Here is a 22,974-nt window from a genome sequence, read left to right as displayed (position 1 = left end):
CGAGGGCTTCCGGCCTCGGCGGGTGAGGGGGGCGGGCGCTCGGCACGCGTGGCGGCCGGTTGCAACGGCCGGGCGGGGCGAGACGGGGTTTCCTCAGCGCCTTCCCCCCGCAGCCCAGCTCTCCCCTCGGCGCCGCCATGGGCCTCACCCGGCAGTACCTGCGGTACGGGCCGGCCGCCCTCTTCGGGCTGGTGGCCAGCGCCAGGGGCAACGCGGCCTTTGTGGCGCTGCGCGGCGAGCGGGGCCGCTGCGTGGCCGTGCCGGCCTGCGAGCACGTCTTCGTGTGGGACACGCGGAAAGGAGAGAAGGTGAGAGCGGGGCCCTCCCTGGGGCGGCGGTGGCGGAGCGCGGGGGGGGGGGGGGGGCGATGAGGAGCGGGGGGGATGCAGCGTGCGGCTCTTTTGGACCATCTGAAGCAAAAGCTGCTTGTGTTAGTGGGCTACATTTTAAGGGAAGTGTCACCTCCACAGCTTCCCCCCTTTTCTGTAGTCTGAGCACACCCTGAGGTTTGCTCGTGGTGCGAGTCTGCAGCGCTGGCTGTGCCCTGGCTGAATCTCGCCGTCGATCCTTTGAGATTTGTCTTCGGTACCTCAGCTGGGGAAGAGTAATTGCTGCCCCAGTGACTGGAAAGCTGTTCCCTTTTTACCTGGCCACCAGCAGCAGCGCTGTGTGAAAGTTGTGGGATGAAACGGGTGTCGTGGAGTTTTTGTTTCGGCTGTGGAACTGGGCTTCCCATGTGAAAGTTGTATCCTGTAATGGGTTTGTGAGCTGTAACTTTTAAGGATTTTGCTACATGTTTCCTCCTGTCAGATTCTGACATCATTGTAAGTACTACTGTCCACTACAAACTGAATTCAGGATTTGCTTTACAGCCCCTAGAGCGGTGACTGCTGGCATGTTGTTTTAGAGATGTTTTCATCGTTCTCAAGTTCTTGTGCAGTCTGTGGAAAAGCAGCTCTGTCCTGAGACAGGCCAAGCAAGAGAGGATGGGTCAGGAAGAAGCGTTCAGGCATTACTCTCAAACAATGTTCCTTGCTCTCTGGCACTTTTAAGTGCAGGGGCAGAAATTTGGGCTTCTGAGTTCTAGGCCTCATTTTGTACCAGTTTCCTGTTTGATTATGAGAAATTACTTCCCTCCTAGCTGCTGTCTGCCTTGTAAAATGGGGCTAATGACACTATTCGGTGCAGGAAGCTGGAAAATGAACTTCTAAAGTGGCAGAAGTGTTCAGCTGGAAGCTCAGTAGAAGAGCAGAGTATATTCTTTCTGCTAAGTATCTGGCTCTGACATGCCATTTATCAACATTTTATGTGTTTTGTCTCCTAAAAATTGCAGGTTCTTATCCTTAAGGGTCTCAAGCAGGAGGTCAGTTGCCTCTGCCCCTCTCCAGATGGGTTGCACTTGGCTGTTGGGTATGAAGATGGATCAATCCGTGTCTTCAGCCTCCTAAGTGGAGAAGCGAATATCACTTTCAACGGACACAAGGCTGCAGTTACAGCCCTGCAGTATGACCATCTGGGTGGCCGGCTGGTATCTGGCTCAAAGGTGAGGGTTGCACATCTGGAGAACAGCCCTTTCATAGAGATGGTCTGTGGAGAAGGTTGACCTGCACTGAAATGTTTGGTATTTTAAGTGGGTTATGTGGCCTCTGCCTATAGCCAGAGGATGGCAATGAGAGGAGTTAGGGCTGCAAGACAGCGATGGAGCTGGGGAGCCCAGGGCTGGGAGAGCAGTGGGGTCTGCAGGGCAGGAGTGGGGTACTAGAAGAGCTGTTAAAGGTGAAGAAGCTTGTGAGGTCGGGAATAGCAAAAGGCAGGGCAGAGGTGCATCTGTCGGTCTGAATGCACCTCAGGGGAAGGAATGTCACTTGCATTAATCGTCCCTAACGTTCAAATTCAGAGTGAGAAAGCTTGCTCTCAGCTAACCTTTTCCATCTCATAGCAGAGGTAGACATTTTGCAGAGACAGATGCCAGTCCCTTGGAGACACTCTGTCTGTTCCAGGATACAGATGTCATCGTGTGGGATGTCATCAATGAGAGTGGTCTGTACCGGCTGAGAGGACACAAGGATGCTGTCACTCAAGTCCTTTTCTTGAAGGAGAAGAACCTGTTGGTCACCAGGTGAGCTAGGCTAAGTGTAGTGGTCGATCAGGAAAGCAGCCATGGTTTACTTGCAATTTAGACATCCTAGGTGCTACAGCCATTTGTATTTTCCTTCTTGACTCATGATATCTTGGGCCCACCAGCATCTTAGAATATGATTTTTGTCATGTCCGCATATTTCAAAAGTCCAGTGCCTCAATCCAAATGTGTTAAGTGGAACTGAAGTGGCTATCCTGAAAAATAGTGTTTGGAAAAGGGTTTAACTTGCTGGTAAATATAGCAACTTAGAATTATTGTAACAAGGAACAGTGATAATATGTTCGTTATGTATGTAACCATTTTTGCTGTTTATCTTGAAGAATTAAGCAGACTAAACTTCTGTATGTGTAATTCACACAGCAATGTGACAGAAAAATTGCTTCCTAGTAGGTTGTAATTATAGGCATTAATTAAAAGATGATAGATGTTTTTTGAGTTGTTTTTTAGTTATTCAACATGAGCTGCTAGTTGACTGTATCCCTTTAATAATAAACAGTTGACAGAAGATACTCTTACTCAAATACCTGTCAATAATTTTTTATTTATTAATATGTCATCTAATAGCTTAATAGAAAAGTGCATGCAATCAGTTCAGTGTAAAATTACAACAAGTTTCTTGTGCTTTTTTTGTTGTTTCAATGGAAAAAGTAGTTTTTTGTTGGTTTGGTAGATGATGCCTGTTTCTTAATGCAATTTCAAGTCTTTGCAAGTCAACTTTAGAAATGCTTCTTAATTCTCTTAGTAGCTAAACTGAGATAAAGAATTCCTCTTTTTTTCTTTTTTTGTTATTAACAGAGTAGAGATGTTATCCTGTTTTTCTGCAGATGCAAAGTTTTGCTTCTTTAGATTTTTTTTTTTGCCCAAGCAGCTAACTGCAGTCCTTTGTGTACAGAATTTTTTGTGATATTTTCATATGTCCAATTTACAAGTACCTTTGGATCCTATGTAACAAAAGAGATGGATTAACAATAAATATAATTTGTAATCAGAATTTTTTTTGTCCTGAGGGAGCTTAGTAATGGAACAACAAGTTTTATATTTTGATTTAGTTGAAACTTATTGAGGAAAATAGGCTCTAACAAAGTTACCAAAAATAAAAAAGTATTAATTGTTGTCGGTTGTACTGAAAGAATCTGTATAAATGTTCAAATTACTTTTCTTGGGTGCTCTTGTAGCATTGGGGTAGCATAATATAGCCAGAAATGTGTTTTCAAGGAGGTCTAATTCTACGGGGGCTTAGAAGGATGAAACAGCTGTAATTCTCCGTTAGGAGGAGCAGCTGCAAATCACTGCTCAAAATGAAGGCATCTGCTTTTCTTGTAGCCTGGTCAATGCACAGGCACGGCAGAGGTTGAGAATGTGGAGAGGGATTTTAGAGGCAGCTTTAGAATTGATCAGCACTTTGCACGTACTGTTCTTACCCTAAATAAGCGAGAAAGGAAGTTGTGTGACACGGGCTTGCAGCTGAATCCAGAGGAGGAAGCAGTTTTCAATGACTTGCTAGATACCTTTTTGCAGCAGCTTTGTATTGCTATACTTTGTCCTTGCATAGCTTGCAAAATTCAATGTCTGAGCAGCTGCTCTGTGATATGTTGTGCCTTGTTTTAGATTTTTTTGTATTTCTACCACTTTTCCAAGCACATGAGCTCTGGCAGTCTTTCCTCATGTCTCGAGTTTTTCTTCTTTGTTCCAGTGGCAAAGACACATTGGTGAAATGGTGGGATCTGGACACCCAGCACTGCTTCAAAACTCTGGTTGGACACCGTACTGAGGTAAAGAGGATGTGTGGGGAGCTGTTGGGGTGGAGGGACTTTGGATTACATGTCATGGCTCACTTGGTGCTTTCCCTGCTCTCAGGAGCTCTAAACTGGCACTGTGATATATTTTGCTTGTCATTAGGCTTTAGAGATGAGCAAATGAGAAACTTCCAAACTTTCCAGGGGCTGTCATCAACGTGCAGTGGGTGACAATTCCAATGCAGATGTCCCCGGAGGAGGTCCCGGCTAGATCCAGTCTTTTCTTGGTTGCCGTTTAAATAAATCAATTAAAGATGCTCTGCTGTTGTTACGATAGTTAAAGGAGCCATAAGCCAATTCCTCACATTGTGCCTCTGGACAGGTTTGGGGGATGGCTTTGATATCCGAAGAGAAGCGTCTGATCACTGGGAGTGCTGACAGTGAGCTGAGGGTCTGGGATATCACTTATATCCAGGAGGTAAGATATTCCCTCTGTAACCCCTCACAGTCTTGTCCAGTTGCTTGCCTTTGGGCTACGATGGGTCTGGAACATGTTAAATCTGATTGACGTTCTGGGAAACAGAGCCAAAGCAATGTCTTTGCTGTCTGAGGGGTCCAGAAGCTGCTCTTGAGATAGACACTGCTGTTTTCTGTGTTTTGAGCGTGCAAGTGAAGCTGCGAGCACTTCCAGAGCAAGGTTTCCAGAGTGTGTCAGATCTTCCTGCCTTCTGGCTTATGGCTAGAGAAGAGAGTCTTGTGGGTGGATGATAAGCAGGGGAGGACATGGAGTGTTTGGTGCCTACAGGCATGCTGTAGGCCACTCCTTTATTGCAGTGTATACTAACCACTTGTTCCTCCAGGGAAATGAAGTGTAAGTGAGACAGGAACCAAAACACCGTAGCTCTTGTGGTTTAAGGTATTCCTTAGGGTTTTTTTGTCCATGAGCAGGTAAAAGACCCTGATGAGCCAGAATCCAAGAAAAGCAAAGGATCTTCACCTGGAGCAGAAGAAAACGCTGAAGAGGATGAGACCCTGGAGCTGGATGAGCATCCCGAGGAAGTAAGCTCAGTTTTCCATGCTGTCTGTGGGATGGTGTATTTAACCCTATTTGCATGGTGCTGCTTGCAGAGCCAGCAGGAGTTTGAGAGTCACTCACACATTGCTCCTCTGTACTGGGTTTATACCCTGAGTGTCATATTTAGCCTGGTAGGGAAAATGTGGTAATTCTTGTCTTGCTTCACAACATCTTCCTCAGCAGCAGTTACTGCCCCATTTACCTGCAGAACATCAGCAGAAGTATGTGTACCAAAACACATGCATGTGTTGTTGTTCACTGAAAGCTTTTTCTTTGCCTTCTGTTTGGGGGAACTAGCAAGTGTTTAAAGTTTGACAGTGCTAACGGAGCTCTTTCATTGAACAACACAGGAATAAAATAGTTACTAGCTGGTTGGCAGCTGCTGGGTGCAGTGCTGATGCCCAGCTTTGCAGGTCAGTAGCAGAAGCTGAGACGTCAGAGTAACCATAACGAAATACGGTGTGAGATTCAATTGCGGAAAGCCGTTCCCACTTGTGCTGCTGGTGGAGACTTTACTGAATCTGTCTTTCCGGTGGAACTTTCTGGGGTCCTCCTCAGATTTCAGACTGCTTGTAGTTATGGTAGATGCCTGACCTTGTTAAATACTTTTCCAACTTCCTCTCCAGAGGATTTCTCTCCCTTCAACCACCTGTTTTTAAGAGTCTCTGTTCTCACCTTCTCTGCCTCTTCTGACAGAGGAACTGACCTCTGCTGCCTTTGTAGCATAAAAATTCATCTCTGACTCTCAAATGAGTATGGTTTGCCAATAAAGTTATTCTTCCACTGAGACTGTCAGTGATTATTTTCAGCTAAAATGCAACAAAACATAACGAGATAAGCCTGTAGCTCACACAAATGCTTGTTTTGTCCCGAGATCATCCTTGCTAGCTGTTCTACTAGGACCCTGTAGGTTCATTTTCCCCTCTTCTCCTCTTGACTTCCCTTGCCAGTAGGTTTCTGAGTTTACTTGACAAGATCACTTGACCTTTCAGACCAAAGTTGTTCTCCTTTCCCTATAGCGCCTCGTAAAGTGCAGCAAAGTTGGATCCATCATGCGGGAAGGGAGAGACAGAATAGTTACTCTTGCCACAGACCGAACGGGCAAGATTTTGGCCTGCCATGTAAGTAATGGGGGGGCTCTGCTATCAAGCTGTAGAGGAGGCTGTTAGAGACCTCGGGTAATTTCTGTAAGGGCCAGCCAGGGCTTTGGGTACCTTTGACGTTGTTTGTTCTGTCTCTAGGGAACAGACGCTGTTCTGGAAGTTTTCTCTGTCCTTTCTGAAGAGGAAGTCCAAAAGAAATTGGAAAAGAAAATGAAGAAAGCAAAGAAAAAAGCCAAGTAAGCAGTCTTTTGGAAGTATTTGGGTGCTGTGTCCAGAGAACTGTTAGAAAAGCCCTTCAGCAGCATGACCCAATGGTTGAACTCCAAGCTGCTGGTCATTCTGTCTGTGCTAGCTGTTGTATTTTGGGGTCACTGTTCCCGTGCATCCTTGGTGCTTGTTGGAGCAGCACTGCTCCCAGAGACTAAGGAAATAACCTTTCTTTCTGAGTTTTCCCCCTGCAAAAAAAGCTAATGTGTGCAAAGGAATGGATATAAAATGGGTTTTTCAGAGCTGCTCACTTCTACCTGACATTCATATTTACACTGCTTGGTGCATCAAATAAAGTCCTTGATAGGACAGACAGGAATGAGAGTTTCATCTGAGAAGTCAGAGCGACTCTGATAACCTCATCTCCTGTTTTACAGCAGGCAGAGATACAGGTGAGAGCTTTATTAATGTTTACTTTGTGTTAAGTGTCTCTCTGGGTATCCTGGCACTTAACAGGTGCCTGACAACAGCCCTTAGGGAGAGGTCTGGCTCCAGGGTAGAAACTGATGCACAGGGCACGTAAATCTGGAGATGCATTTTGGCAACGGCTGATGACTTTTGGTGAGTGGTAGGAGATGAGCAGAAGCTGATTTCCCACTCAAACACAGCTTTCTGTTGTCTGTTTTGTACCCATCTTTCTAACATGCCTTGTTCAAGTGCTTTGGCTCCGGAGGAGGTTGCCTTTTTTAAGCCAGTTTGTCTCTTTAGTAGTCTGCATACCAGCATGAACTTCACTGTCTCACCCTGTTCTTAAATGTCGTTAGCACTGCTGGATAAGAGGGCGGTTGTTTTCAGCAGGCTGTAAGTGGTTTCCTTATGTTATTCTCTGTCTCTGTGTTAGTTTGTTTTGTCTGTGCTGGGTTATTTGACTCTCCTCCATTATCTGACATTTCTAGACAGAACTCTGAAGAGGAGCCTGAAAGGAGTGTGGAGCTGAGCCTGCAGGATGAGATTCAGCGGGTCGCTAACGTCAGAGCTTCTTCTAAAATCAAGTGAGTGGAAAGCCTGTTGTAAAGGCTGACCTGTGGTTATGCAGCTACCCAGGGAGAGCTCTGCACAGCTCAATATAGGGAGAGATGGAAGAAGTTTCCCCCTTGACATCTGTTCAGCTTGGAGCTGGGGAGAGGCCTACCACGATCTCCAGTCCATTCACACCTCTTCCACAAGTGGTCTCCTTTGTGCACACCTCTGTGGCTTAGTGTGCACTTGCTTGTGGCATGCCTCTGTCTATATTCCTCTTTCTCAGTTGTTGATATTTGATCCTTCCTATATTTTGTCTTATGCCCCTGTTTACAGCTCTGATTTTGTCTACTCAAACAGGTCATTTGACTTGATTCTCTCTCCAAAAGGAGAGCTGAAGATCGTACTGCTGCTCCAGAACAACATCATTGAGTCGTACAACCTGAACTTGTCAGCGCAAGTCCCACAGGCTGTTCGTGCATCCAGGATAACCATTGGAGGCCACCGGAGTGATGTCAGGACGTTGGCTTTTAGCTCTGACAATATTGCCATTCTCTCAGCAGCTGCAGAGTCTGTAAAGATTTGGAACAGGTACACAGTCCAGTTGTGTCAGTTCCCTCTGCCCTATGTGTGTCAGTCTCCTAGAACTCAGGGATGCTGTGTTCAGATAGGCAGTGATAAGGAAGAGGGGATGATGGAGAAATATAAAATAGTGAATGAAGTAAAGGAAGAAAATAGAAAACTATTTGACTGCTTTCCTTGTTAGGGAAACTGAGAAGCTATAGAGCTAAAACTGCATAATTAACTCATGGAGTTTGATGCTGTAAAGCAGCACTGAGGCTAAGTTTAGTGGCAGGTATGGAAAGACAAATCTCTAAACACAAAGGTCATACACAGCAGTCCAGAATAGACTGTATTTTGTTGGGCTTTTTTTCCTTTTTAATAAGAGGTACTGTTACCCTAAACTAGCTATTGCCTGTTTTTTAGGGAACATGTGGGTTTCTTGGCATCTTATCCGAAGGATCTAGTATTAGACAGAGTAGGCTGCTGTTTTGATCTAGAGTGTTGTCCCAGTGTTTCCTGACTGGTGCTGATTTCAAGTTCTGTTTCCTTTGAGTGTGCTATCTTATACTCCTCCTCCCTCTCCTGAATGACAGGAATTGTTGTTGGAGAACAGGAGCTCTGTCCTTGCTCATAACAGCAATAAGTCACGATGGCCAGCTATGTAACTGCATGCTTTTATGGAAAATGTTCTTAGCAGTAATGCTGGATAGCATAGGATGGTGGTGGTGTATCTTCTGGCCCCAGCTGAAAAGACAGCTGTGGGCAGAGGCCACTCTGGAGCATGTCTCACTTAGCGGGCCAGTTTTTGTGTGTGCTAAGAGGTTTTGGGCTCTGCCTTTGTCCACAGATTGACCTTGCAGTGCATCCGGACAATGGACTGTGAGTACGCACTCTGCTCGCTCTTTGTCCCAGGAGATCGGCAGGTCATCGTTGGCACCAAGGTAAATAGTGTCCCTTCTGCACTCTAGATTTCCCAGGTCAGGAAATGTTCTGAAAATGTCATTAAGGCAGCCTTACAGAAAATGCATTGCGTCTCCTGATCTGGAGCACTCTGTTTTAGGTGTAAAAACCTCTCTGACAGTCAGGTTCTGCTCTGTTCCCAGACTCTTAACCTATGGCTTAAGCTGGACAGCTGGGAAGAGCTTTGGGAAGTCCCTGACAGAGAATAAGAGTTTGGCTGTCTGTATGTAACAGCCATCTAATGAAGCTGGCTGTTCAGGAGATGGGTGGCAGGGGTGCTCTCCTGCTAGGAGCTATCGAGTGTCATGAAGGTGGAGAGGCTGATTTGTCCTCTGTGATGTGTCTCTCTGCAGACAGGGAAGCTGCAGCTGTATGACCTGGCTTCTGGGAGTCTGATGGAGACACTTAATGCTCATGACGGGGCGGTGTGGTCCATTGCCCTTTCACCAGACCAGGTAACTCCTTCTAAGTTCTAACCCTTCTAAGCATCATCTGTTGCACGTCTTTTCATGTAGCTTCTTCCTATAGTGCTGTGTTTGCACTATTGATGGGAGCATGGGAACCCCTTATCCTGGGAGGCAGAGGATGCAGCTGTTAGCGTCTAGGAACTTTAACTGTGGATACATGCACAGCTTGATGAATAATCTCTCTAGTTGGGTGGCAGATGGCAATGAGTCTTTGGGCTGAGTGGGGCCATCCTCATCGCCTCATCTGGCTTCTGCAATGATTGAGAACACTCGGACTTCCCTGGTGGAGTCTGTGTGTGCAGCAATACATACCTTGTGGATGTGTTCCAGCCGTGGAGAGCTTCAGCCCCTCATAACCTGCTGCAGGGGCTGGTTGTCTCCTTGTTAAATTTGCTGCTTGTCTGCTGGATTAAAGATCTCGTTAACATAGTGATGCTTTTTCTTTGTGTTGCGCTCTTCTTGAGTGACCAAATCAGCCTCCCCATCTATCTGATGGTCACTAGGCTGAGCTTCTCCTGTCCCTGCAGGATGTGTTTTCCAGGCTCTTAATTGTTCTTGTGGTACTTTTTAAGTTACTGTAGTCTTTTTTTGCTGGTGGCCCCAGGATCTGGGTGCACTGTGTGATAGGAATTATACCAGTGCCAAATGCACCAATGCCTTTTTGAATCCATCCAAGGACTTAATTAGCTCTTTTGGCGATAGCTCTGCAGTGAGAATGTGTATTCAGATAATAATCCAGTGTCCCTCAAAGCCCATTTTGGGGCACTGCTTCGCGGAAGGCATATATGTGGGACTTAGATCCTTGCTTCCTCACGTATAAATTAATGTTTTGGTTCTGTTAGCTCTTTTGGCGATAGCTCTGCAGTGAGAACGTGTATTCAGATAATAATCCAGTGTCCCTCAAAGCCCATTTTGGGGTACTTCTTTGCGGAAGGCATATATGTGGGACTTAGATCCCTGCTTCCTCACGTATAAATTAATGTTTTGGTTCTGTTAGGGCACTCTTTTTCAGATAGATTGAATAGCTGACATTATATAGATATATTTAATTGGTTATTTTTCTAGTAATCCATAAAATCTGTAAAATTTTATGTAATTTAAAATATGTAAGCAGCATAGTGTCACGTTATTGGGTATTTCTCAATTAAAATTAAGCTTTGAAACCTCTTAGCTCATCTTTAATCCATGGAGTATGTGCTCTATTGAACTATATTATCCTAGTTTTGTAATGAAAATGTAGCACAACACCAAGAGGCATGCCTTGCTTGAGCAACACTGTTACTATTAGCAACTACAGCTTTAATCTTAAGGAAAAGGATAATCCCCATCAAATTAATTTTCCATAAGCTCTTTTCTCCATATTCAGTTTACTTTCTTTGTTTGATGGAAACTGCAATTACCTGTTACTTCTGTTGACCATGCTCACAGTTACCAGGCCTGCCTATTTACTCTGAATTATGGTGTTACATTAGTTTCTTCCTGGATCTCCCCCAGTATTTCCAAAGTTGCTGAGAATGGACATTGACGGTTTACAGAGTACCTCATTCTGCTCTGTAAAAATCTTGGATTCGGGGGATCTGAACCATTGATTTATAAATGTCTGACATAGGTAGCTGCTTTTTGACAGCCTGTGAGTTTTTGGAGCAGTTTTTCATCACTGTCTTGTAATGTGATTATGGTACGTGTTTTTTCCCTGAGCACAACAGATGAGAAATGTTTACTGAACCCATGTTTACTGAGCATTGCTGTTTAATAGTTCTCATACTTCCCTCTAGAAATGGGTCAGTACTACTGAAAAGATTTTTTTTTTTTTTTTTTTTTTTAATGTTCCCATTTTACATGCACACACTCACTGTTTGACCTAACCACCCTGGCTGCAGAAATCTGTTTGTGTCTTTTACTCCTTGTATCAGTTTTTTTCCATTACCACAGTTCAGGTTCATATTGGTTTCTATCAATTTCCACTTTCTTCTGTTTGTTGTGTATGCCTTTCTTATTTTTCTTACGTGGTCATGTTGCGCTAGAAGCTGGAGTGGTTTTTAGTGGAATCAAAACCATAGCAAGTAATAACCTGCCTGAGATTCATTCACCCTACAGATTAAAACATGTGGGACAGATTTTACCCTTGTTCTTAATGTAAAAGGGATAACGTTGAACTGTTCTTCCTTTAGAAGGCTGTGCTTGTGGGGTGGTGGTAAGGTGTGTGTGATCCAGTAACAGTGAGAGTGTCAACTTGCCCATAAAACACAAGCACATCATTACCTACAGCTGAGATGACTGCTTTCAGTCCCAAAGTTTCAGCCCATGTTTTGATTTACATTTGGAGTCTTTGCCTTAGATTTCCTTGACAGAGCTTTTGAAATTGTTGTTGTTGCACAGCCAAAGGGTAATGCATGCTCCAACCAGAGCAAGTGCTCCTGGAGGTGTCCACTTAATCATTAATACTGTAGGAATGTGGGATGTTGCAAAAACCTCCTTGTGTGTTGACAATTCCTTGTGTAGAATTTCTCTGGGCTATAGCAAAACTGGTTTCACAATAATTTTTTTTGTTTTCCCCTGCAGCGTGGCTTTGTGACAGGAGGTGCCGATAAGTGCGTCAAGTTCTGGGAGTTTGAGCTTGTGAAGGATGAGAGCAGTGTTCAGAAAAGGTGAGAAAATAAACCTTTCTAGACTACATTCAGCTGCAGTATTTATTGTCGTTGATGGATGCTTTGGCCTTTGCTGTGCACTGTAAGAAGTGCCCATGACATGTATGTGGAACACATGGAGAAGAGTGTGAGCTCAGTGCTGGTTTGTGAAGGTCTGAGCTTATCTGGGGAAGGGCACTTGCCACATTCTCATCTCTTGCTTGTGTGTGAGTTTAGCTTCTAATCACAGGATGGGCATCCAGATCATTAAGCAGTAAATTTAGCAGCGAAGTTTTATCAGCCTGCAGTGCCTGTCTTGCTCAAGTCGTAATGAGGAATGAGATGCTGCGTGTTAGAATTCACTTGCTTTCCCAGGGTGCAATGTGGGAGTTGTATTCATACCTCTTCCCAACGTGTTTGTTTGGGATAACAATTGTTTTTTTCCTTTTTCTTGCCAGGCTCTCCATGAAACATGTGCGCATTTTGCAGCTGGATGAAGATGTTCTCTGTGTGCGGTACAGCCCCAACCAGAAACTGCTGGCTGTCTCCTTACTGGATTGCACTGTGAAGATTTTCTACATTGACACGCTCAAGGTGCATGACCAAATGGGCTGTGAGACTGTGCAGGGAGTGATGTAATTGTAGCCTGAAAGATCAGGAATACATAGGAAAAGTGTCTGTTTATTGTGGGACACAAGTAAGAATCAGAGAGACCATGCATCCCACTTCAGGTGCCTGTTTGCTAGCAAACCTGACAGAACCATGGCTGGCCCACATTGGGGAGAAGATCCATTTTTCATCTGGAAGTGTTGTGAACCTGCAGGTGGCAAGGTTCACTCTAAACCCTGCGGGCATGGTGGTACTCCAAAGCTATGAGGCACTGTAAGGGTGGGGATGGATGTGTCACACATGGTATTAAATAAGTCATAGCAGAGGCAAAGCCTGGGGGAGGAGAATCTTCCTTGTGAGCAGTGTGTGGTGGTTTTGTGAATTGTGTATTAGCATGTGAATGTTAGGGAACGACACAAGACAGACCAGCACTGACAGATAGGCAAAGAGAAACAGAGGGAAACTCCATAGGCAGTGGTGATTAGCACCAGCGTTAGCTCAGCTTGCTTGGGTACTTCCACCCTCGTGTCAGTTCTACCATCATGGCCCTGCTGCTAACAGTGTTCAGGGCAAGAGTGACAGTGGGGCAGTGCTAGAAAGACAGACCTCCTGAGGCAGAGCAGAACTAGTCTGGAGCTTGAGATTTTCGCACATCTCTACCCAGCATGTCTAACTGAGACACCTTTCTTCTGCTTCAGTTTTTCCTCTCTCTGTATGGACACAAGCTGCCAGTGCTGTGTATGGACATCTCCTATGTAAGTATCATTAGGGCTGTGCGTTAGGTGGGACTGTGGTGATACGGATGACTGCGAGAACCTCTGCTGGCAGCAAGGCCTCTAGGATAATGCTTTCTTGTCACCTCCTTGCTCCCGAGTTCGCAGTTTCTTGATGGGACACAGCAAGCCCCTCCTTATCCCGCAGTCCTGTGCTCACTGGGAGGGGTCACGGAGTAGCAGTCATAACAGAACTGACCAGGACATTTTGTGAGCAAGTGGAAATTAAAATGCTGTGGTGGTTCCCTACACTCATCTTAAGAGGTACGGCCTGCTCTCTGCTGAAGTTACTAACTTGTGAGAGGAGCCTGAAGTCTTCGTTAGTAGGAGCAGAGAGCAGGTGCTGAGGTGGAGCAGCCTCTTCATGCCTGTTCATTCTTGGGCTGCATCTTGCTCTGGGGTGTCTTTGGAGTGAGGCTCATTGGAAGCCAAGAATGTAAAGATATAGCTAAGGTCTTAAATGCCTCTGGAGGTTCAGAAAAGAGCCAGGGTGCTGTCAGTGGGCTGTGCCAGTACCACAAGCATGGGCCACCCTGGTGAGAGGAGTTGGAGGGATCAGGAGGGCATGTTTCAGGAGCCAGGTATCTGCCTACTCAGCACTGCTTAGTCACTGGTTCAGCAGCAATTCCTCATGGGGCTGCCAGCCAGCTACCCACACCCTCCTCTCTCTTTGTGGCTCTGTAGGATGGGACTCTAATTGCGACCGGCTCTGCTGACAGGAACGTGAAGATTTGGGGCTTGGATTTTGGGGACTGTCACCGCTCTCTCTTTGCCCATGATGACAGGTCAGTCAAATCCTACAGCATCTTTGGGCTGTGGGCTATCTTATCTCCAAGTGGTGGTGATCCAGCAATAACCTTTTTGTCCAGCATAGAGTGGGGGGAGGTCTGCAGTGTTATCCAAGTGGGTGAATTTGAGCCTTTTTTCTCTTCCAGTGTGATGTATCTGCAGTTTGTGGCGAAATCCCATCTCTTCTTCACAGCTGGGAAGGACAGCAAGATTAAGCAGTGGGATGCAGATAAATTTGAGCACATCCAGACACTGGAGGTAGGAAGTTTTGGAGACTGTTGAAAGGAAGCATTATCCCTGCATGAGCAGCACTTGCCTCAGGGGCTGGGAGCCGGGTGATGTTCATGTCTTACCTCTTCTGTCTGCCATGCAGGGGCATCACCAGGAGGTGTGGTGTTTGGCACTCAGTCCCAATGGAGACTACGTGGTGTCAGCATCCCATGACAAGTCCTTGCGCCTCTGGGAAAGGACGAGGGAGCCACTTGTTTTGGAAGAGGAGAGGGAGATGGTGAGAGTTGCATCCTTCATGCCAAAGACAACTTCCAGACCTGTTTTCTCCCGAGCAGGCAGATTCCTCATTTTTCACTGTGGAAGAGTCTGGTTCCACACTTGGCAGATTGGCTCATTACTAACCGCAGCCTGGTGTTGAGGTGCCCAGGGTTGACTGGCATCTTTTGCATGATGGGACTGTTGCCCTGAGCTGTCTGGAGACAGCACTGCAGATGTTGCAGGTGCTTGCCTGTCTGTACTGCATTGCAAATGCCTGGCTAACTTGCTCTCTGCTTTGCTTCTCTCTTGCTTCCCAGACTTTCCTCTATAGCTGTGGTTTTCTACAGGTCTGTTGGCTACAGTCTTTGACTTTCTCTTATTCTCTTGTGCTCCTTTCAACTCAGGTGTGCTTTGGAGGCAGTTCAGCAGGTGGCTGTTGTGGAGTGATGGAGAGCACTGCTCCTGTTAAATGCAGTTTGTCTTTTTTTTCCCCTTTTCCAAAAATGAGAGGTCTGTTCTATCTCAATTGCAGGCCCCAGAGCTTGGCAATGCTGGAAGAAGCCCCTTCTACTCCATTTGAGCGTGTATTGTGAGGAATCATAGACTCACAGAAGGACTTCAATAGGAACGAAACTCTGGGGGGGTCTCTAGTCCAAGCCCTTGCTCACTGCAGGATAACCTTAAAGCTGTATCAGACTGCTCAGAGACTTGTCTTGATACATGGACGTCTCCAAGGAAGGAGACTTTCCAGGCTGTCTGAGCACCTGTGCCAAGTGCTGAACCATCCTTGGGGTTGGCGGACACATTTGTTTCACATATTCAATTGGAAATTCCCTTGGAACAATTTGTAACTCTTGTCTTTTCACTATATCCCTCAGAGGAGCATGGCTTTGTCTCCCTTTCTTAAAGCAGTTCTCAAATGACAGTGGGGGAAGGGTGTAGAAACATGTGCAGAAGCAGGAGTGGATGAGAAATCTGCAATAAATGGGTTTTTTTGTCCCAGCCTGTTTGCAGAGAGATGAGGTGACCCATGGGCAGCATCTTGATGTCCAGTAGTTGGTGTGCTAGGAATGATGGTGGTAAAAGGAGAGGCAGAGACAGCTCCTTTTCCACATGCCAGAAAAGTGTGTTTTGGGTGAAATTTGAGTAACGAGGTGAGCATGAATACACCAGTAGTGAATTATACCCTGATGGGGCCCTATTCATGTGTGAGCTGCCATACAGGAGGCTCTTTCTTCTTGCAGTCTAGGACAACCCTGGGACTTTTCTAGGCTTGTTTCTTCTGTGCTGTGTGCCAGGTGGAAGGTCTGGTGCTGAATTGCTGTTGTCTCTGTCTCAGCTTGGTGGGCTGTCTAAGGGCTGTTCCTGCATCCAGAGCAGAGACCTTGATTTCTTTCTGTCTGGGAGATTTCAGAGTTCTCCATGGGGTTGGGACCAGGGACAAGTGGGCATTTTGCACTGGCATTGTTGATCTCTGCTGATTTGTCCTGGTTTTGCGATGGGCTGCATGAAGCTGCAGCCTCCCTTGCTCAGCCAGTTTGGAAGGGACTTGTACCTTTGCTTGCTGCCTGCTCACCTGTGTTAATATGTTGTGTTCTCATCCACTTGTAGCAACGAGAAGCTGAATATGAAGAGAGTGTGGCGAAGGAAGAGCAGCCTGTGGTGAGTTGCACCATCTGAGTGTGTGTCAGTCTGACTGTACAGAGTCTGGAATAACTATTTCTGTAAGAGGCATAGAAGAGGTCTCAGGGAGGTGCTGCTGAAGCTGTGGTTGCCCCATGATGCAGCTGACTGGTACTTCCTACAGACAACTTCAGGAGAGTGTGCGGAGCTGGCCAAACTGCTAAACAGTAGCTGTGGATGCTGAAACCTTGCTGTGCTGTTGGCCCTCCTATCTCCCCAGTTCACGTCCACACCAGCTCTGTACCAAGGCTGGGCTGCCTTCTGACAGCTCCTTCTGGGTCCATGGGGTGCAGGACGGGTGGGGAAGCCTGATCCCTCTTGCTCAGATGCTTGGGTTGTGTTGCCGATAGTTTTGACACTGATCGGATTGCTTGGTCTCTGTTGGTAGAACAAGAGCTGTGTTTACCTGCCTCCCAGAGCTCAGTGTTAGCATGGTGCCTCTGTTCCTGAGGAAGAGCTGTGCACTTGGGAAATCCTGTATTTCCCCAGATAAATGACCAGTTTAGGGAGTGGGGCTGATGGCTTTTCTTAGCATGGAGCATGATAGGATGCAGGGGGGTACCTGTGTGTATCAGCTGCTCAGCTGCTGAAGGAGGAAGCTGCAAACTCTGTATTTTGTAGGTGGCTGGAGAGACGCAAGGAGAGATAGGGCTGGCAGGAAAGAAGACTATTGAAACCATCAAAGCGGTAAGATTGTGTGGGTCCCCCAGCATTGCTTTGTGCCTTACCAATCTCTCAAGGAGGGGGGCTGTCACAGGGTTGGAACATCAGTTTGAAGAGGAGTAACCTGTGCTGTCACATAAAGGCAGAATTACCTCTGCCTGCAAGAGCAGTCTGTCCTGCTCCATGGCCAACAGGGAGGGGTCTGACCCTGGAGAGTCACCCACCAGGAATTATCTCCTCCCGAGATCTCTCAGGGAACAAGGTGTGAGGTTCCTGTAGATACACAGGCTGCAGATTTCTCTGCCTGTCATGTGTGGGACAGGGCTGCTCTTGCCCTTTGGGGTTTGCAGCCCAAAGGAGCACAAGGCAGCTGGATGTTCTCTAGGCATCAGGCCTCTTCCCCAAGGGCTGCCCTGTCCTGTGGGCATCTGTGGCAGGTGGAAATCTATTGCAGTACCTGAGATGGGAAGTGTACCAGGACGGTGTGGGGGTGGGTAATTTCATGGCTGCAGATTTCAACAGCCTGGTGCTCTTGTAAATACAAAGGAAATCCTCAGTCTGAATACTCAAAATGGCCTGACCTTGGCTTGTGCCTTGAAGGGGTACTGCTTGCTTGGGGTGTAGTTCAATGTCAAGGCAACAATTGAAGCTGCAGCAGAGAGCACCCAGGGCAGTGGGGGGAATGCGGATGGTGTTTGACATCTTCAGGACGTGACTGATGTGCTCAGAGTAGTGGTGCAGTCTGGAGTAGAGGTTACCTTTCTGAGTGAGATGCCCTGTGATGCTCCGTGTCAGCCCTCTTGCTTCCCCCTCCAGTTTGTCCAGTTGAACTTGAGCTTTGCTTTGGCTTGTTTGGTGTCACTGACGTGCCATTCTTGTGCTGCACAGGCTGAGCGGATCATGGAAGCTATTGAACTGTACAGAGAAGAGATGGCAAAACTAATGGAGCACAAGGCCATATGCAAAGCTGCGGGAAAAGAGGTAAAAGACTGAGGAATGTCCCAGTCCCAAGGTGTGTGGGTGTATCCTTCCAGCTCTGTCATCTGGGTGGAAAGGCTCAGCGTGCAGATAAAATCAGGACAGCTGGACATAGCAAAGATTTGCTGAAATCTTTTGGAGAACAAGATGGCAGTGTGCCCTGGGGCATGGTTAGTGGTGTGTTCTTTCTAACAATCTTTACGTTTAAAGTCACCGTAGGATGTAAGTTTTGTCTGTGGGAGAGCATGCTGCTGCAAAGCCATCCCAAAGCCTAGCCTTTGCCTTCATCTCAACACTCCTTGATAAATACGGGGCTGTGATATAGGTGGGAAAAGTGACAATTACGAAGTGGAAGAAAATTCATACATGTTTGAGTTAGTCACGTACATCTGGGAATGAGATTGTCTAGTGGCTGCAAATGAGGCCTTCAGTGATGTTCTGGGGAGGGTGGAGGTGTGGGAATTGCAGGAAGACACTTGATAAAAGCTCTCTTCTACTGTGGGTTAAGGTTTTCTCTGGGAATATGCATTTGTACACACACACCTGCATCATTCTAACCCATTCTGTGTCTCCAGGTTCCCTTTCCTGTCAATCCCATCCTCCGTGCCTATGGAAATATTACAGTAAGTGGAATGCCCAGGCCACAGGCTGTGGGCCATTCTCAACCGGAGTGGGGCTGTTTGATTTGCTGGCTGAGCCGAAACACTGGGTTGCTGTGGGGAAGGAGGACTACTTGGTTCAACTTGAAATGAAAATTGAGCACTTTTGCTTGTGCAAAGTGAACACAGTTTGGGTTTTTTGTGTTTATTTGTGTGTTTGGTTTTTAATATCTTGCATGTGTGTTACAAAAGTTTAACTCCATCAGGGTTAAGCATAACCCTGATGGTACCCATGACCTTATCATGTACCTTATCATGAGCCAGCGGTTTACGGTATCCTCCAAGATATGGGAAAACTAGTTCCAACCTTTTCTGTGCCTAAGGGCACATCTTCCTGCTGCCAGGAGGGTGCAGTTGCCATGCTATAGTATATTCCAGAGGAGCTGTGCCATCTAACACAAAATACCTGAGCATCCACTGGAATGGGTAATTGAGAACCCCTGTCACTGTGCACCCCACCATGTGACATCAGTAAGCACTTAGCCAGAGCCATTCTCTCCCTTCGTGAATATAGGCATATCTAATTGCAGGTTGAATAGATTGAACAGGGGTGAATAAAATCCTATGGCTTAGCAGCTAGCAATTTCTTTGGAGGTGGGTGATGTTTGATTGAATCACTGTACAGGGAAGGGATTTGAACCTGTTTCCAAGGTCCTGGAAGAATGCCCAAGCGCTAGGCTGCTGGGTAAAAACACAGTGGCACGTTATTACATGTCCTGTTACATGGTGAAATGACCACGATGAGCACTTAGTATGTCAGACCATGAACAAAAATACTTTATGCATTGACAGTCTGTTATTGTCTTTCTTGGGAGAGACTTCCCAGCTGTGCTCTGCATCTGCCATACACTTTCAGCAGATAAACAGGAGTGGCAGGAATTAAGTCTTTGGGAGATGAGTTTGTGTAAGGTTTTGTATGTATTTGGCTGTTTCACCAAATTTTTTATCCAGTTTGCAGAAGATTCATTGAACTGAATATGAGATTATTTAGCTGGTTGAATATAAATTAGACTTTTCACAATATTCTTCACCACTTAAGAGTATCCTGAGAAGGCTGGGTTTATGTTTTGTGGAGGGAGGATGTCCCGGACTGGTAGCTGATTGAAGCTGAAGGCGTTTCCTCTTTGTTGTATTCAGCTTGATCTGTCCATCTCACAAGACATGATTGCGTGTTTTTAGCTGGGCGAAATGGACCTTAAGGCACATGTTTGCGTTGGAATGTTTCTTGATACGCAGAGCTGGTCTTTCCTCTGTTACAGCCTTCTGCGTATGTGCTGGAAGTTTTCAAGAAGGTCAAGTCGAGGTAAGTCCCAAGAGCCTTATTGCTGAACAGGTTTGCGATTGAGTATTGGATTTCTGGGTCCAGGTTTGGCAGGGTCCTGGGACAGTCTCTTGTGCTGGGTATGGGCAGTGCCGGGCAGTCTGGAGTTACTGTTCCTGGCAGCCTCTTTTGGAGCATGCATGGAATTGGGGAATGGAAATTGTTCCTTTCGTGGGAAATGTTGGGTGAAGCCTGCGTATGTGTATGCACATGTATGTGAGCAGCAGCTTGGGGATGCTGAGGAGGGAAGACTGTGTGCCTGCTACCTTCTGCCCTATGCCAGAAGATGTCTGCTGGCCTGGGCTCTAGTCTGTGCAGCTGCACTGTGCTTTGTGGGCAGTCACAGACCAGTGGTGATGAATGCTTAGCACAGCTTTTGTACCAGAGCCTTCCTATACGGAAGTGTTTCCTGCTCATCTGTAGCAGTGCAGTGACTGAGAGTAATGGTTCTCTCCCTTTGCTTTCTCCTCAGTGAGCTGGAAGAGTCTCTCCTGGTGCTGCCGTTCTCCTATGTCCCTGACCTGCTCAGACTCTTCAATGAATATATTCACCTGGGTTTGGAAGTTGAACTCCTGTGCCGAGCTCTCCTCTTTCTGCTCAAGTGAGTCTTTCATGTGCCCAGACAGATCTGCTAGTCTTAGTTCAGCTGCTGTTGCTGTCCAGAACCTGGACCCGGGGAAGCCCTAACAGGGCTCTGGTCAGTAGTAGGCCTACCGGTTCCTCTGGGCCCCTCGTGCTGGTGCATGTCATGAACTCACTTTGCACCAGTTACGTGAACAGAGAGGTACTCCTTGCTTCTGTGCTGTGAGACAGTGCTTTGGGACAGCACAGAGCTGGGGTATATACCCCATCTCCTTCCTGGAGCTGCAAAGATGACATTGCTTGCCGTGAACACACGTAGCATAAGAGTGTGGGGAAAACTTGGGCTTTCTTGTATGTCTCTGGCTCTGAAGCTCTTGGGAAGCATCCTTGGGAATAAAGATGTGGTCTCTGCAGGAGACAAGGAATCACTGCAGCCTGCAGTGAATGGTGTGCAGGAATGGACTGATCGGATGCAGAGTGTTGACATGCCCAGATGGGGTTGCTGGTCCTGGTCCCCCAAATCTCATCGGTATGAAAGATCCTGCATCAAGGCTGAAATGGCACTGTTCACTGGCATAGTCATTGTAGAGCCCATGCCCTTAGAGGGTACCCCAGAGACACCTTCCCCTTGAAGCACTGTATGTTAAAGAGAAGCTTCAGAGAATAGCTTTTCCAGATAAATCTGCCCATGTCTGGTATATAAGGCTGGTCTGGGGAGGCCTAATTCAAGAAAAATCCGATGTCCAGAACATACAGAGGCTCAGGATAGGGTCTGTCTGACGTTTCTAAGAACAATGCTGCAATACATTGCTGTCTGCTTTATTCCAGGATACATTTTGGGCAGATCACAGGCAACCACATGTTGGTGACAGTGATAGAAAATCTGAAGAAAACCACTATCTCCAGAGTCAGCGAGGCCCGGGTGAGTGTTGCAGCCTCCTCTTTTCCAGGATCTGGAATAACAGGATGGACCAATGTCTGGGAGCATGTGTTGTCTGTGGTGTCCAGTGGGAAAGTTGGCTGGGGGCCTGGGCCCATTTCACCTTCCTCCTATGCAAATAGGCTGCCTTTTCTTTATGTTCTTCCTGATATGAGATTACTCAGTGGTGATCCTGCGCTCGTGCTCCCTCCCTCATTTACTCTTGGTTTTCTTTGATGTATGTATTTGGGATTTGGCTTGCTAGTTTCTAAATATGTAGGAGGTAAATAAACTCTCTATTTCTCTTGGGCTTTTCTGTGGGCCACTAGTCTCTCAAATAATGCAGACTGTGCATTGCCCAGAGGCAGCTTCAGGTCCCTGCCAGCAACTTGTCTTTCACAAAATACAGTGGATTATAGCTGCTTTTAAGTGAGAATTGTGGGAAACAGAGTGCAGGACTGATTGTTCGCCTACTCAGATGAAGTTTACTTTTAATTAATATTGCTTTATTTAAATGTGTGGATTGTCTTCCTTTCATCATTTTTTAGTAGAGGGTGGCCAGTGCAGGACGCTCTGCCCCCTAACAAGCTTGCGATGTACCCAACAGTGTGGTGCTGGTCTGTCTCTACAGGATGTGCTGGGATTCAACATGGCAGGGCTCCAGTACCTGAAGAGGGAGATTGAGGCCAAGGATGAGGTGACATTTTTTGCTGATGCTACTGACCGTTTTGAGGAGAAGAAGAGGAAGAGGAAGAAGAAAGAGAAGATGGTTCTTGCAGTGCTCTAGCATTTGCTGCCCAAGACCCAGAGCACCTGGATGGGGTCATGTAGCCTCAGTGCTGGCCATGGAAGTGTTCTTGTGGCTGAACATCTGTGATGATGTCTGGTGACTGGGACGAAGTCTGTCCCCTCCCCATGTGGTATAACCCAGCATATAACCCCAACTCAGAATGCTTGTCTCCGAGATGAACTCTCTGTAGTCTGCTGCAAACGTATGCATTTGAACTGTTTCTGAGGTGGCTGTCAAAGGTACATGCTTTTCCTCCAGCAGAATGCCTGTTAGAAATGGAGTTGATTTCTCCTGCAGAAGAGGTCAGCTCATTCTGGCAGTGTTTCAACTAAACAGAGTGAATCCAGCACATGGACTGCTCATGGGACCATGCCCTATCCAGGGAAGGCAGCTGGCAGCATTTTACGCTGTTTTGACACCTGCTGGTGGTTTGTGGCAGTGCTTAGAGCCTCTGGGCAAAGCTACGTGACTTCTGCCAAAGTGTGAGAACTTGGTCTACAGCCACTTGCTTTTTAGTGGGACAGGGAAAAACATGGCTGCACTCTGTTAAAGGCATATTTATATATGCTTTATGAGACAACTTTGTTCACGGAGTTTTGTCCTGATATTTCTCTAGTAAAGCCTCAACTGCCTTGCCCTGTATGTCAGTTCTCAAAGGATTTTTTTTTTTTAGAGAATAAAATCTGTGGGAGAAAATGAAAGGGCTGCCGTCCAGGATTGTGCTGTTCCATAGAGTTGGCAGACTGAGCATGAGAAGCGTGGGTTGTTTGCGTTGTACTTGCTCCAGTTTTCAGAAATTGCACTGAATTGTTGCAACGTT

At 46.6% G+C, this 22,974-nt stretch overlaps 1 protein-coding gene across 1 annotated transcript; it reads left to right on the top strand.

Moving 5' to 3' along the window:
* The first annotated feature begins 50 nt into the window (after positions 1-50).
* On the top strand, positions 51-22,974 carry WDR3 (WD repeat domain 3). The gene is made up of 26 exons (XM_076348049.1): positions 51-308; positions 1,334-1,543; positions 2,001-2,119; positions 3,834-3,912; positions 4,259-4,354; positions 4,825-4,935; positions 5,971-6,072; positions 6,193-6,290; positions 7,218-7,313; positions 7,642-7,872; positions 8,693-8,786; positions 9,159-9,260; positions 11,835-11,920; positions 12,358-12,493; positions 13,207-13,263; positions 13,966-14,066; positions 14,217-14,328; positions 14,444-14,578; positions 16,171-16,221; positions 16,864-16,929; positions 17,794-17,886; positions 18,459-18,506; positions 19,802-19,845; positions 20,336-20,464; positions 21,274-21,367; positions 21,996-22,974. Exons 1-26 carry the CDS (start codon positions 138-140, stop codon positions 22,149-22,151), a joined length of 2,817 nt encoding a protein of 938 aa, XP_076204164.1. The 5' UTR covers positions 51-137; the 3' UTR covers positions 22,152-22,974.

The sequence above is a fragment of the Aptenodytes patagonicus genome, chromosome 1 (genome assembly GCF_965638725.1).
Source record: "Aptenodytes patagonicus chromosome 1, bAptPat1.pri.cur, whole genome shotgun sequence".
Classification (NCBI taxonomy): Eukaryota; Metazoa; Chordata; class Aves; order Sphenisciformes; family Spheniscidae; genus Aptenodytes; species Aptenodytes patagonicus.
The sequence above is the reverse complement of the archived record's forward strand: the minus strand, read 5'-3'. Positions and strand labels throughout refer to the sequence as shown.

Coding starts and splice junctions, on each gene's coding strand:
- WDR3 (XM_076348049.1), top strand. CDS start 138: ATGGGCCTCACCCGGCAGTACCTGCGGTACGGGCCGGCCGCCCTCTTC. Junction 309..1,333: donor ACACGCGGAAAGGAGAGAAG/GTGAGAGCGGGG, acceptor TAAAAATTGCAG/GTTCTTATCCTTAAGGGTCT. Junction 1,544..2,000: donor GGCTGGTATCTGGCTCAAAG/GTGAGGGTTGCA, acceptor TGTCTGTTCCAG/GATACAGATGTCATCGTGTG.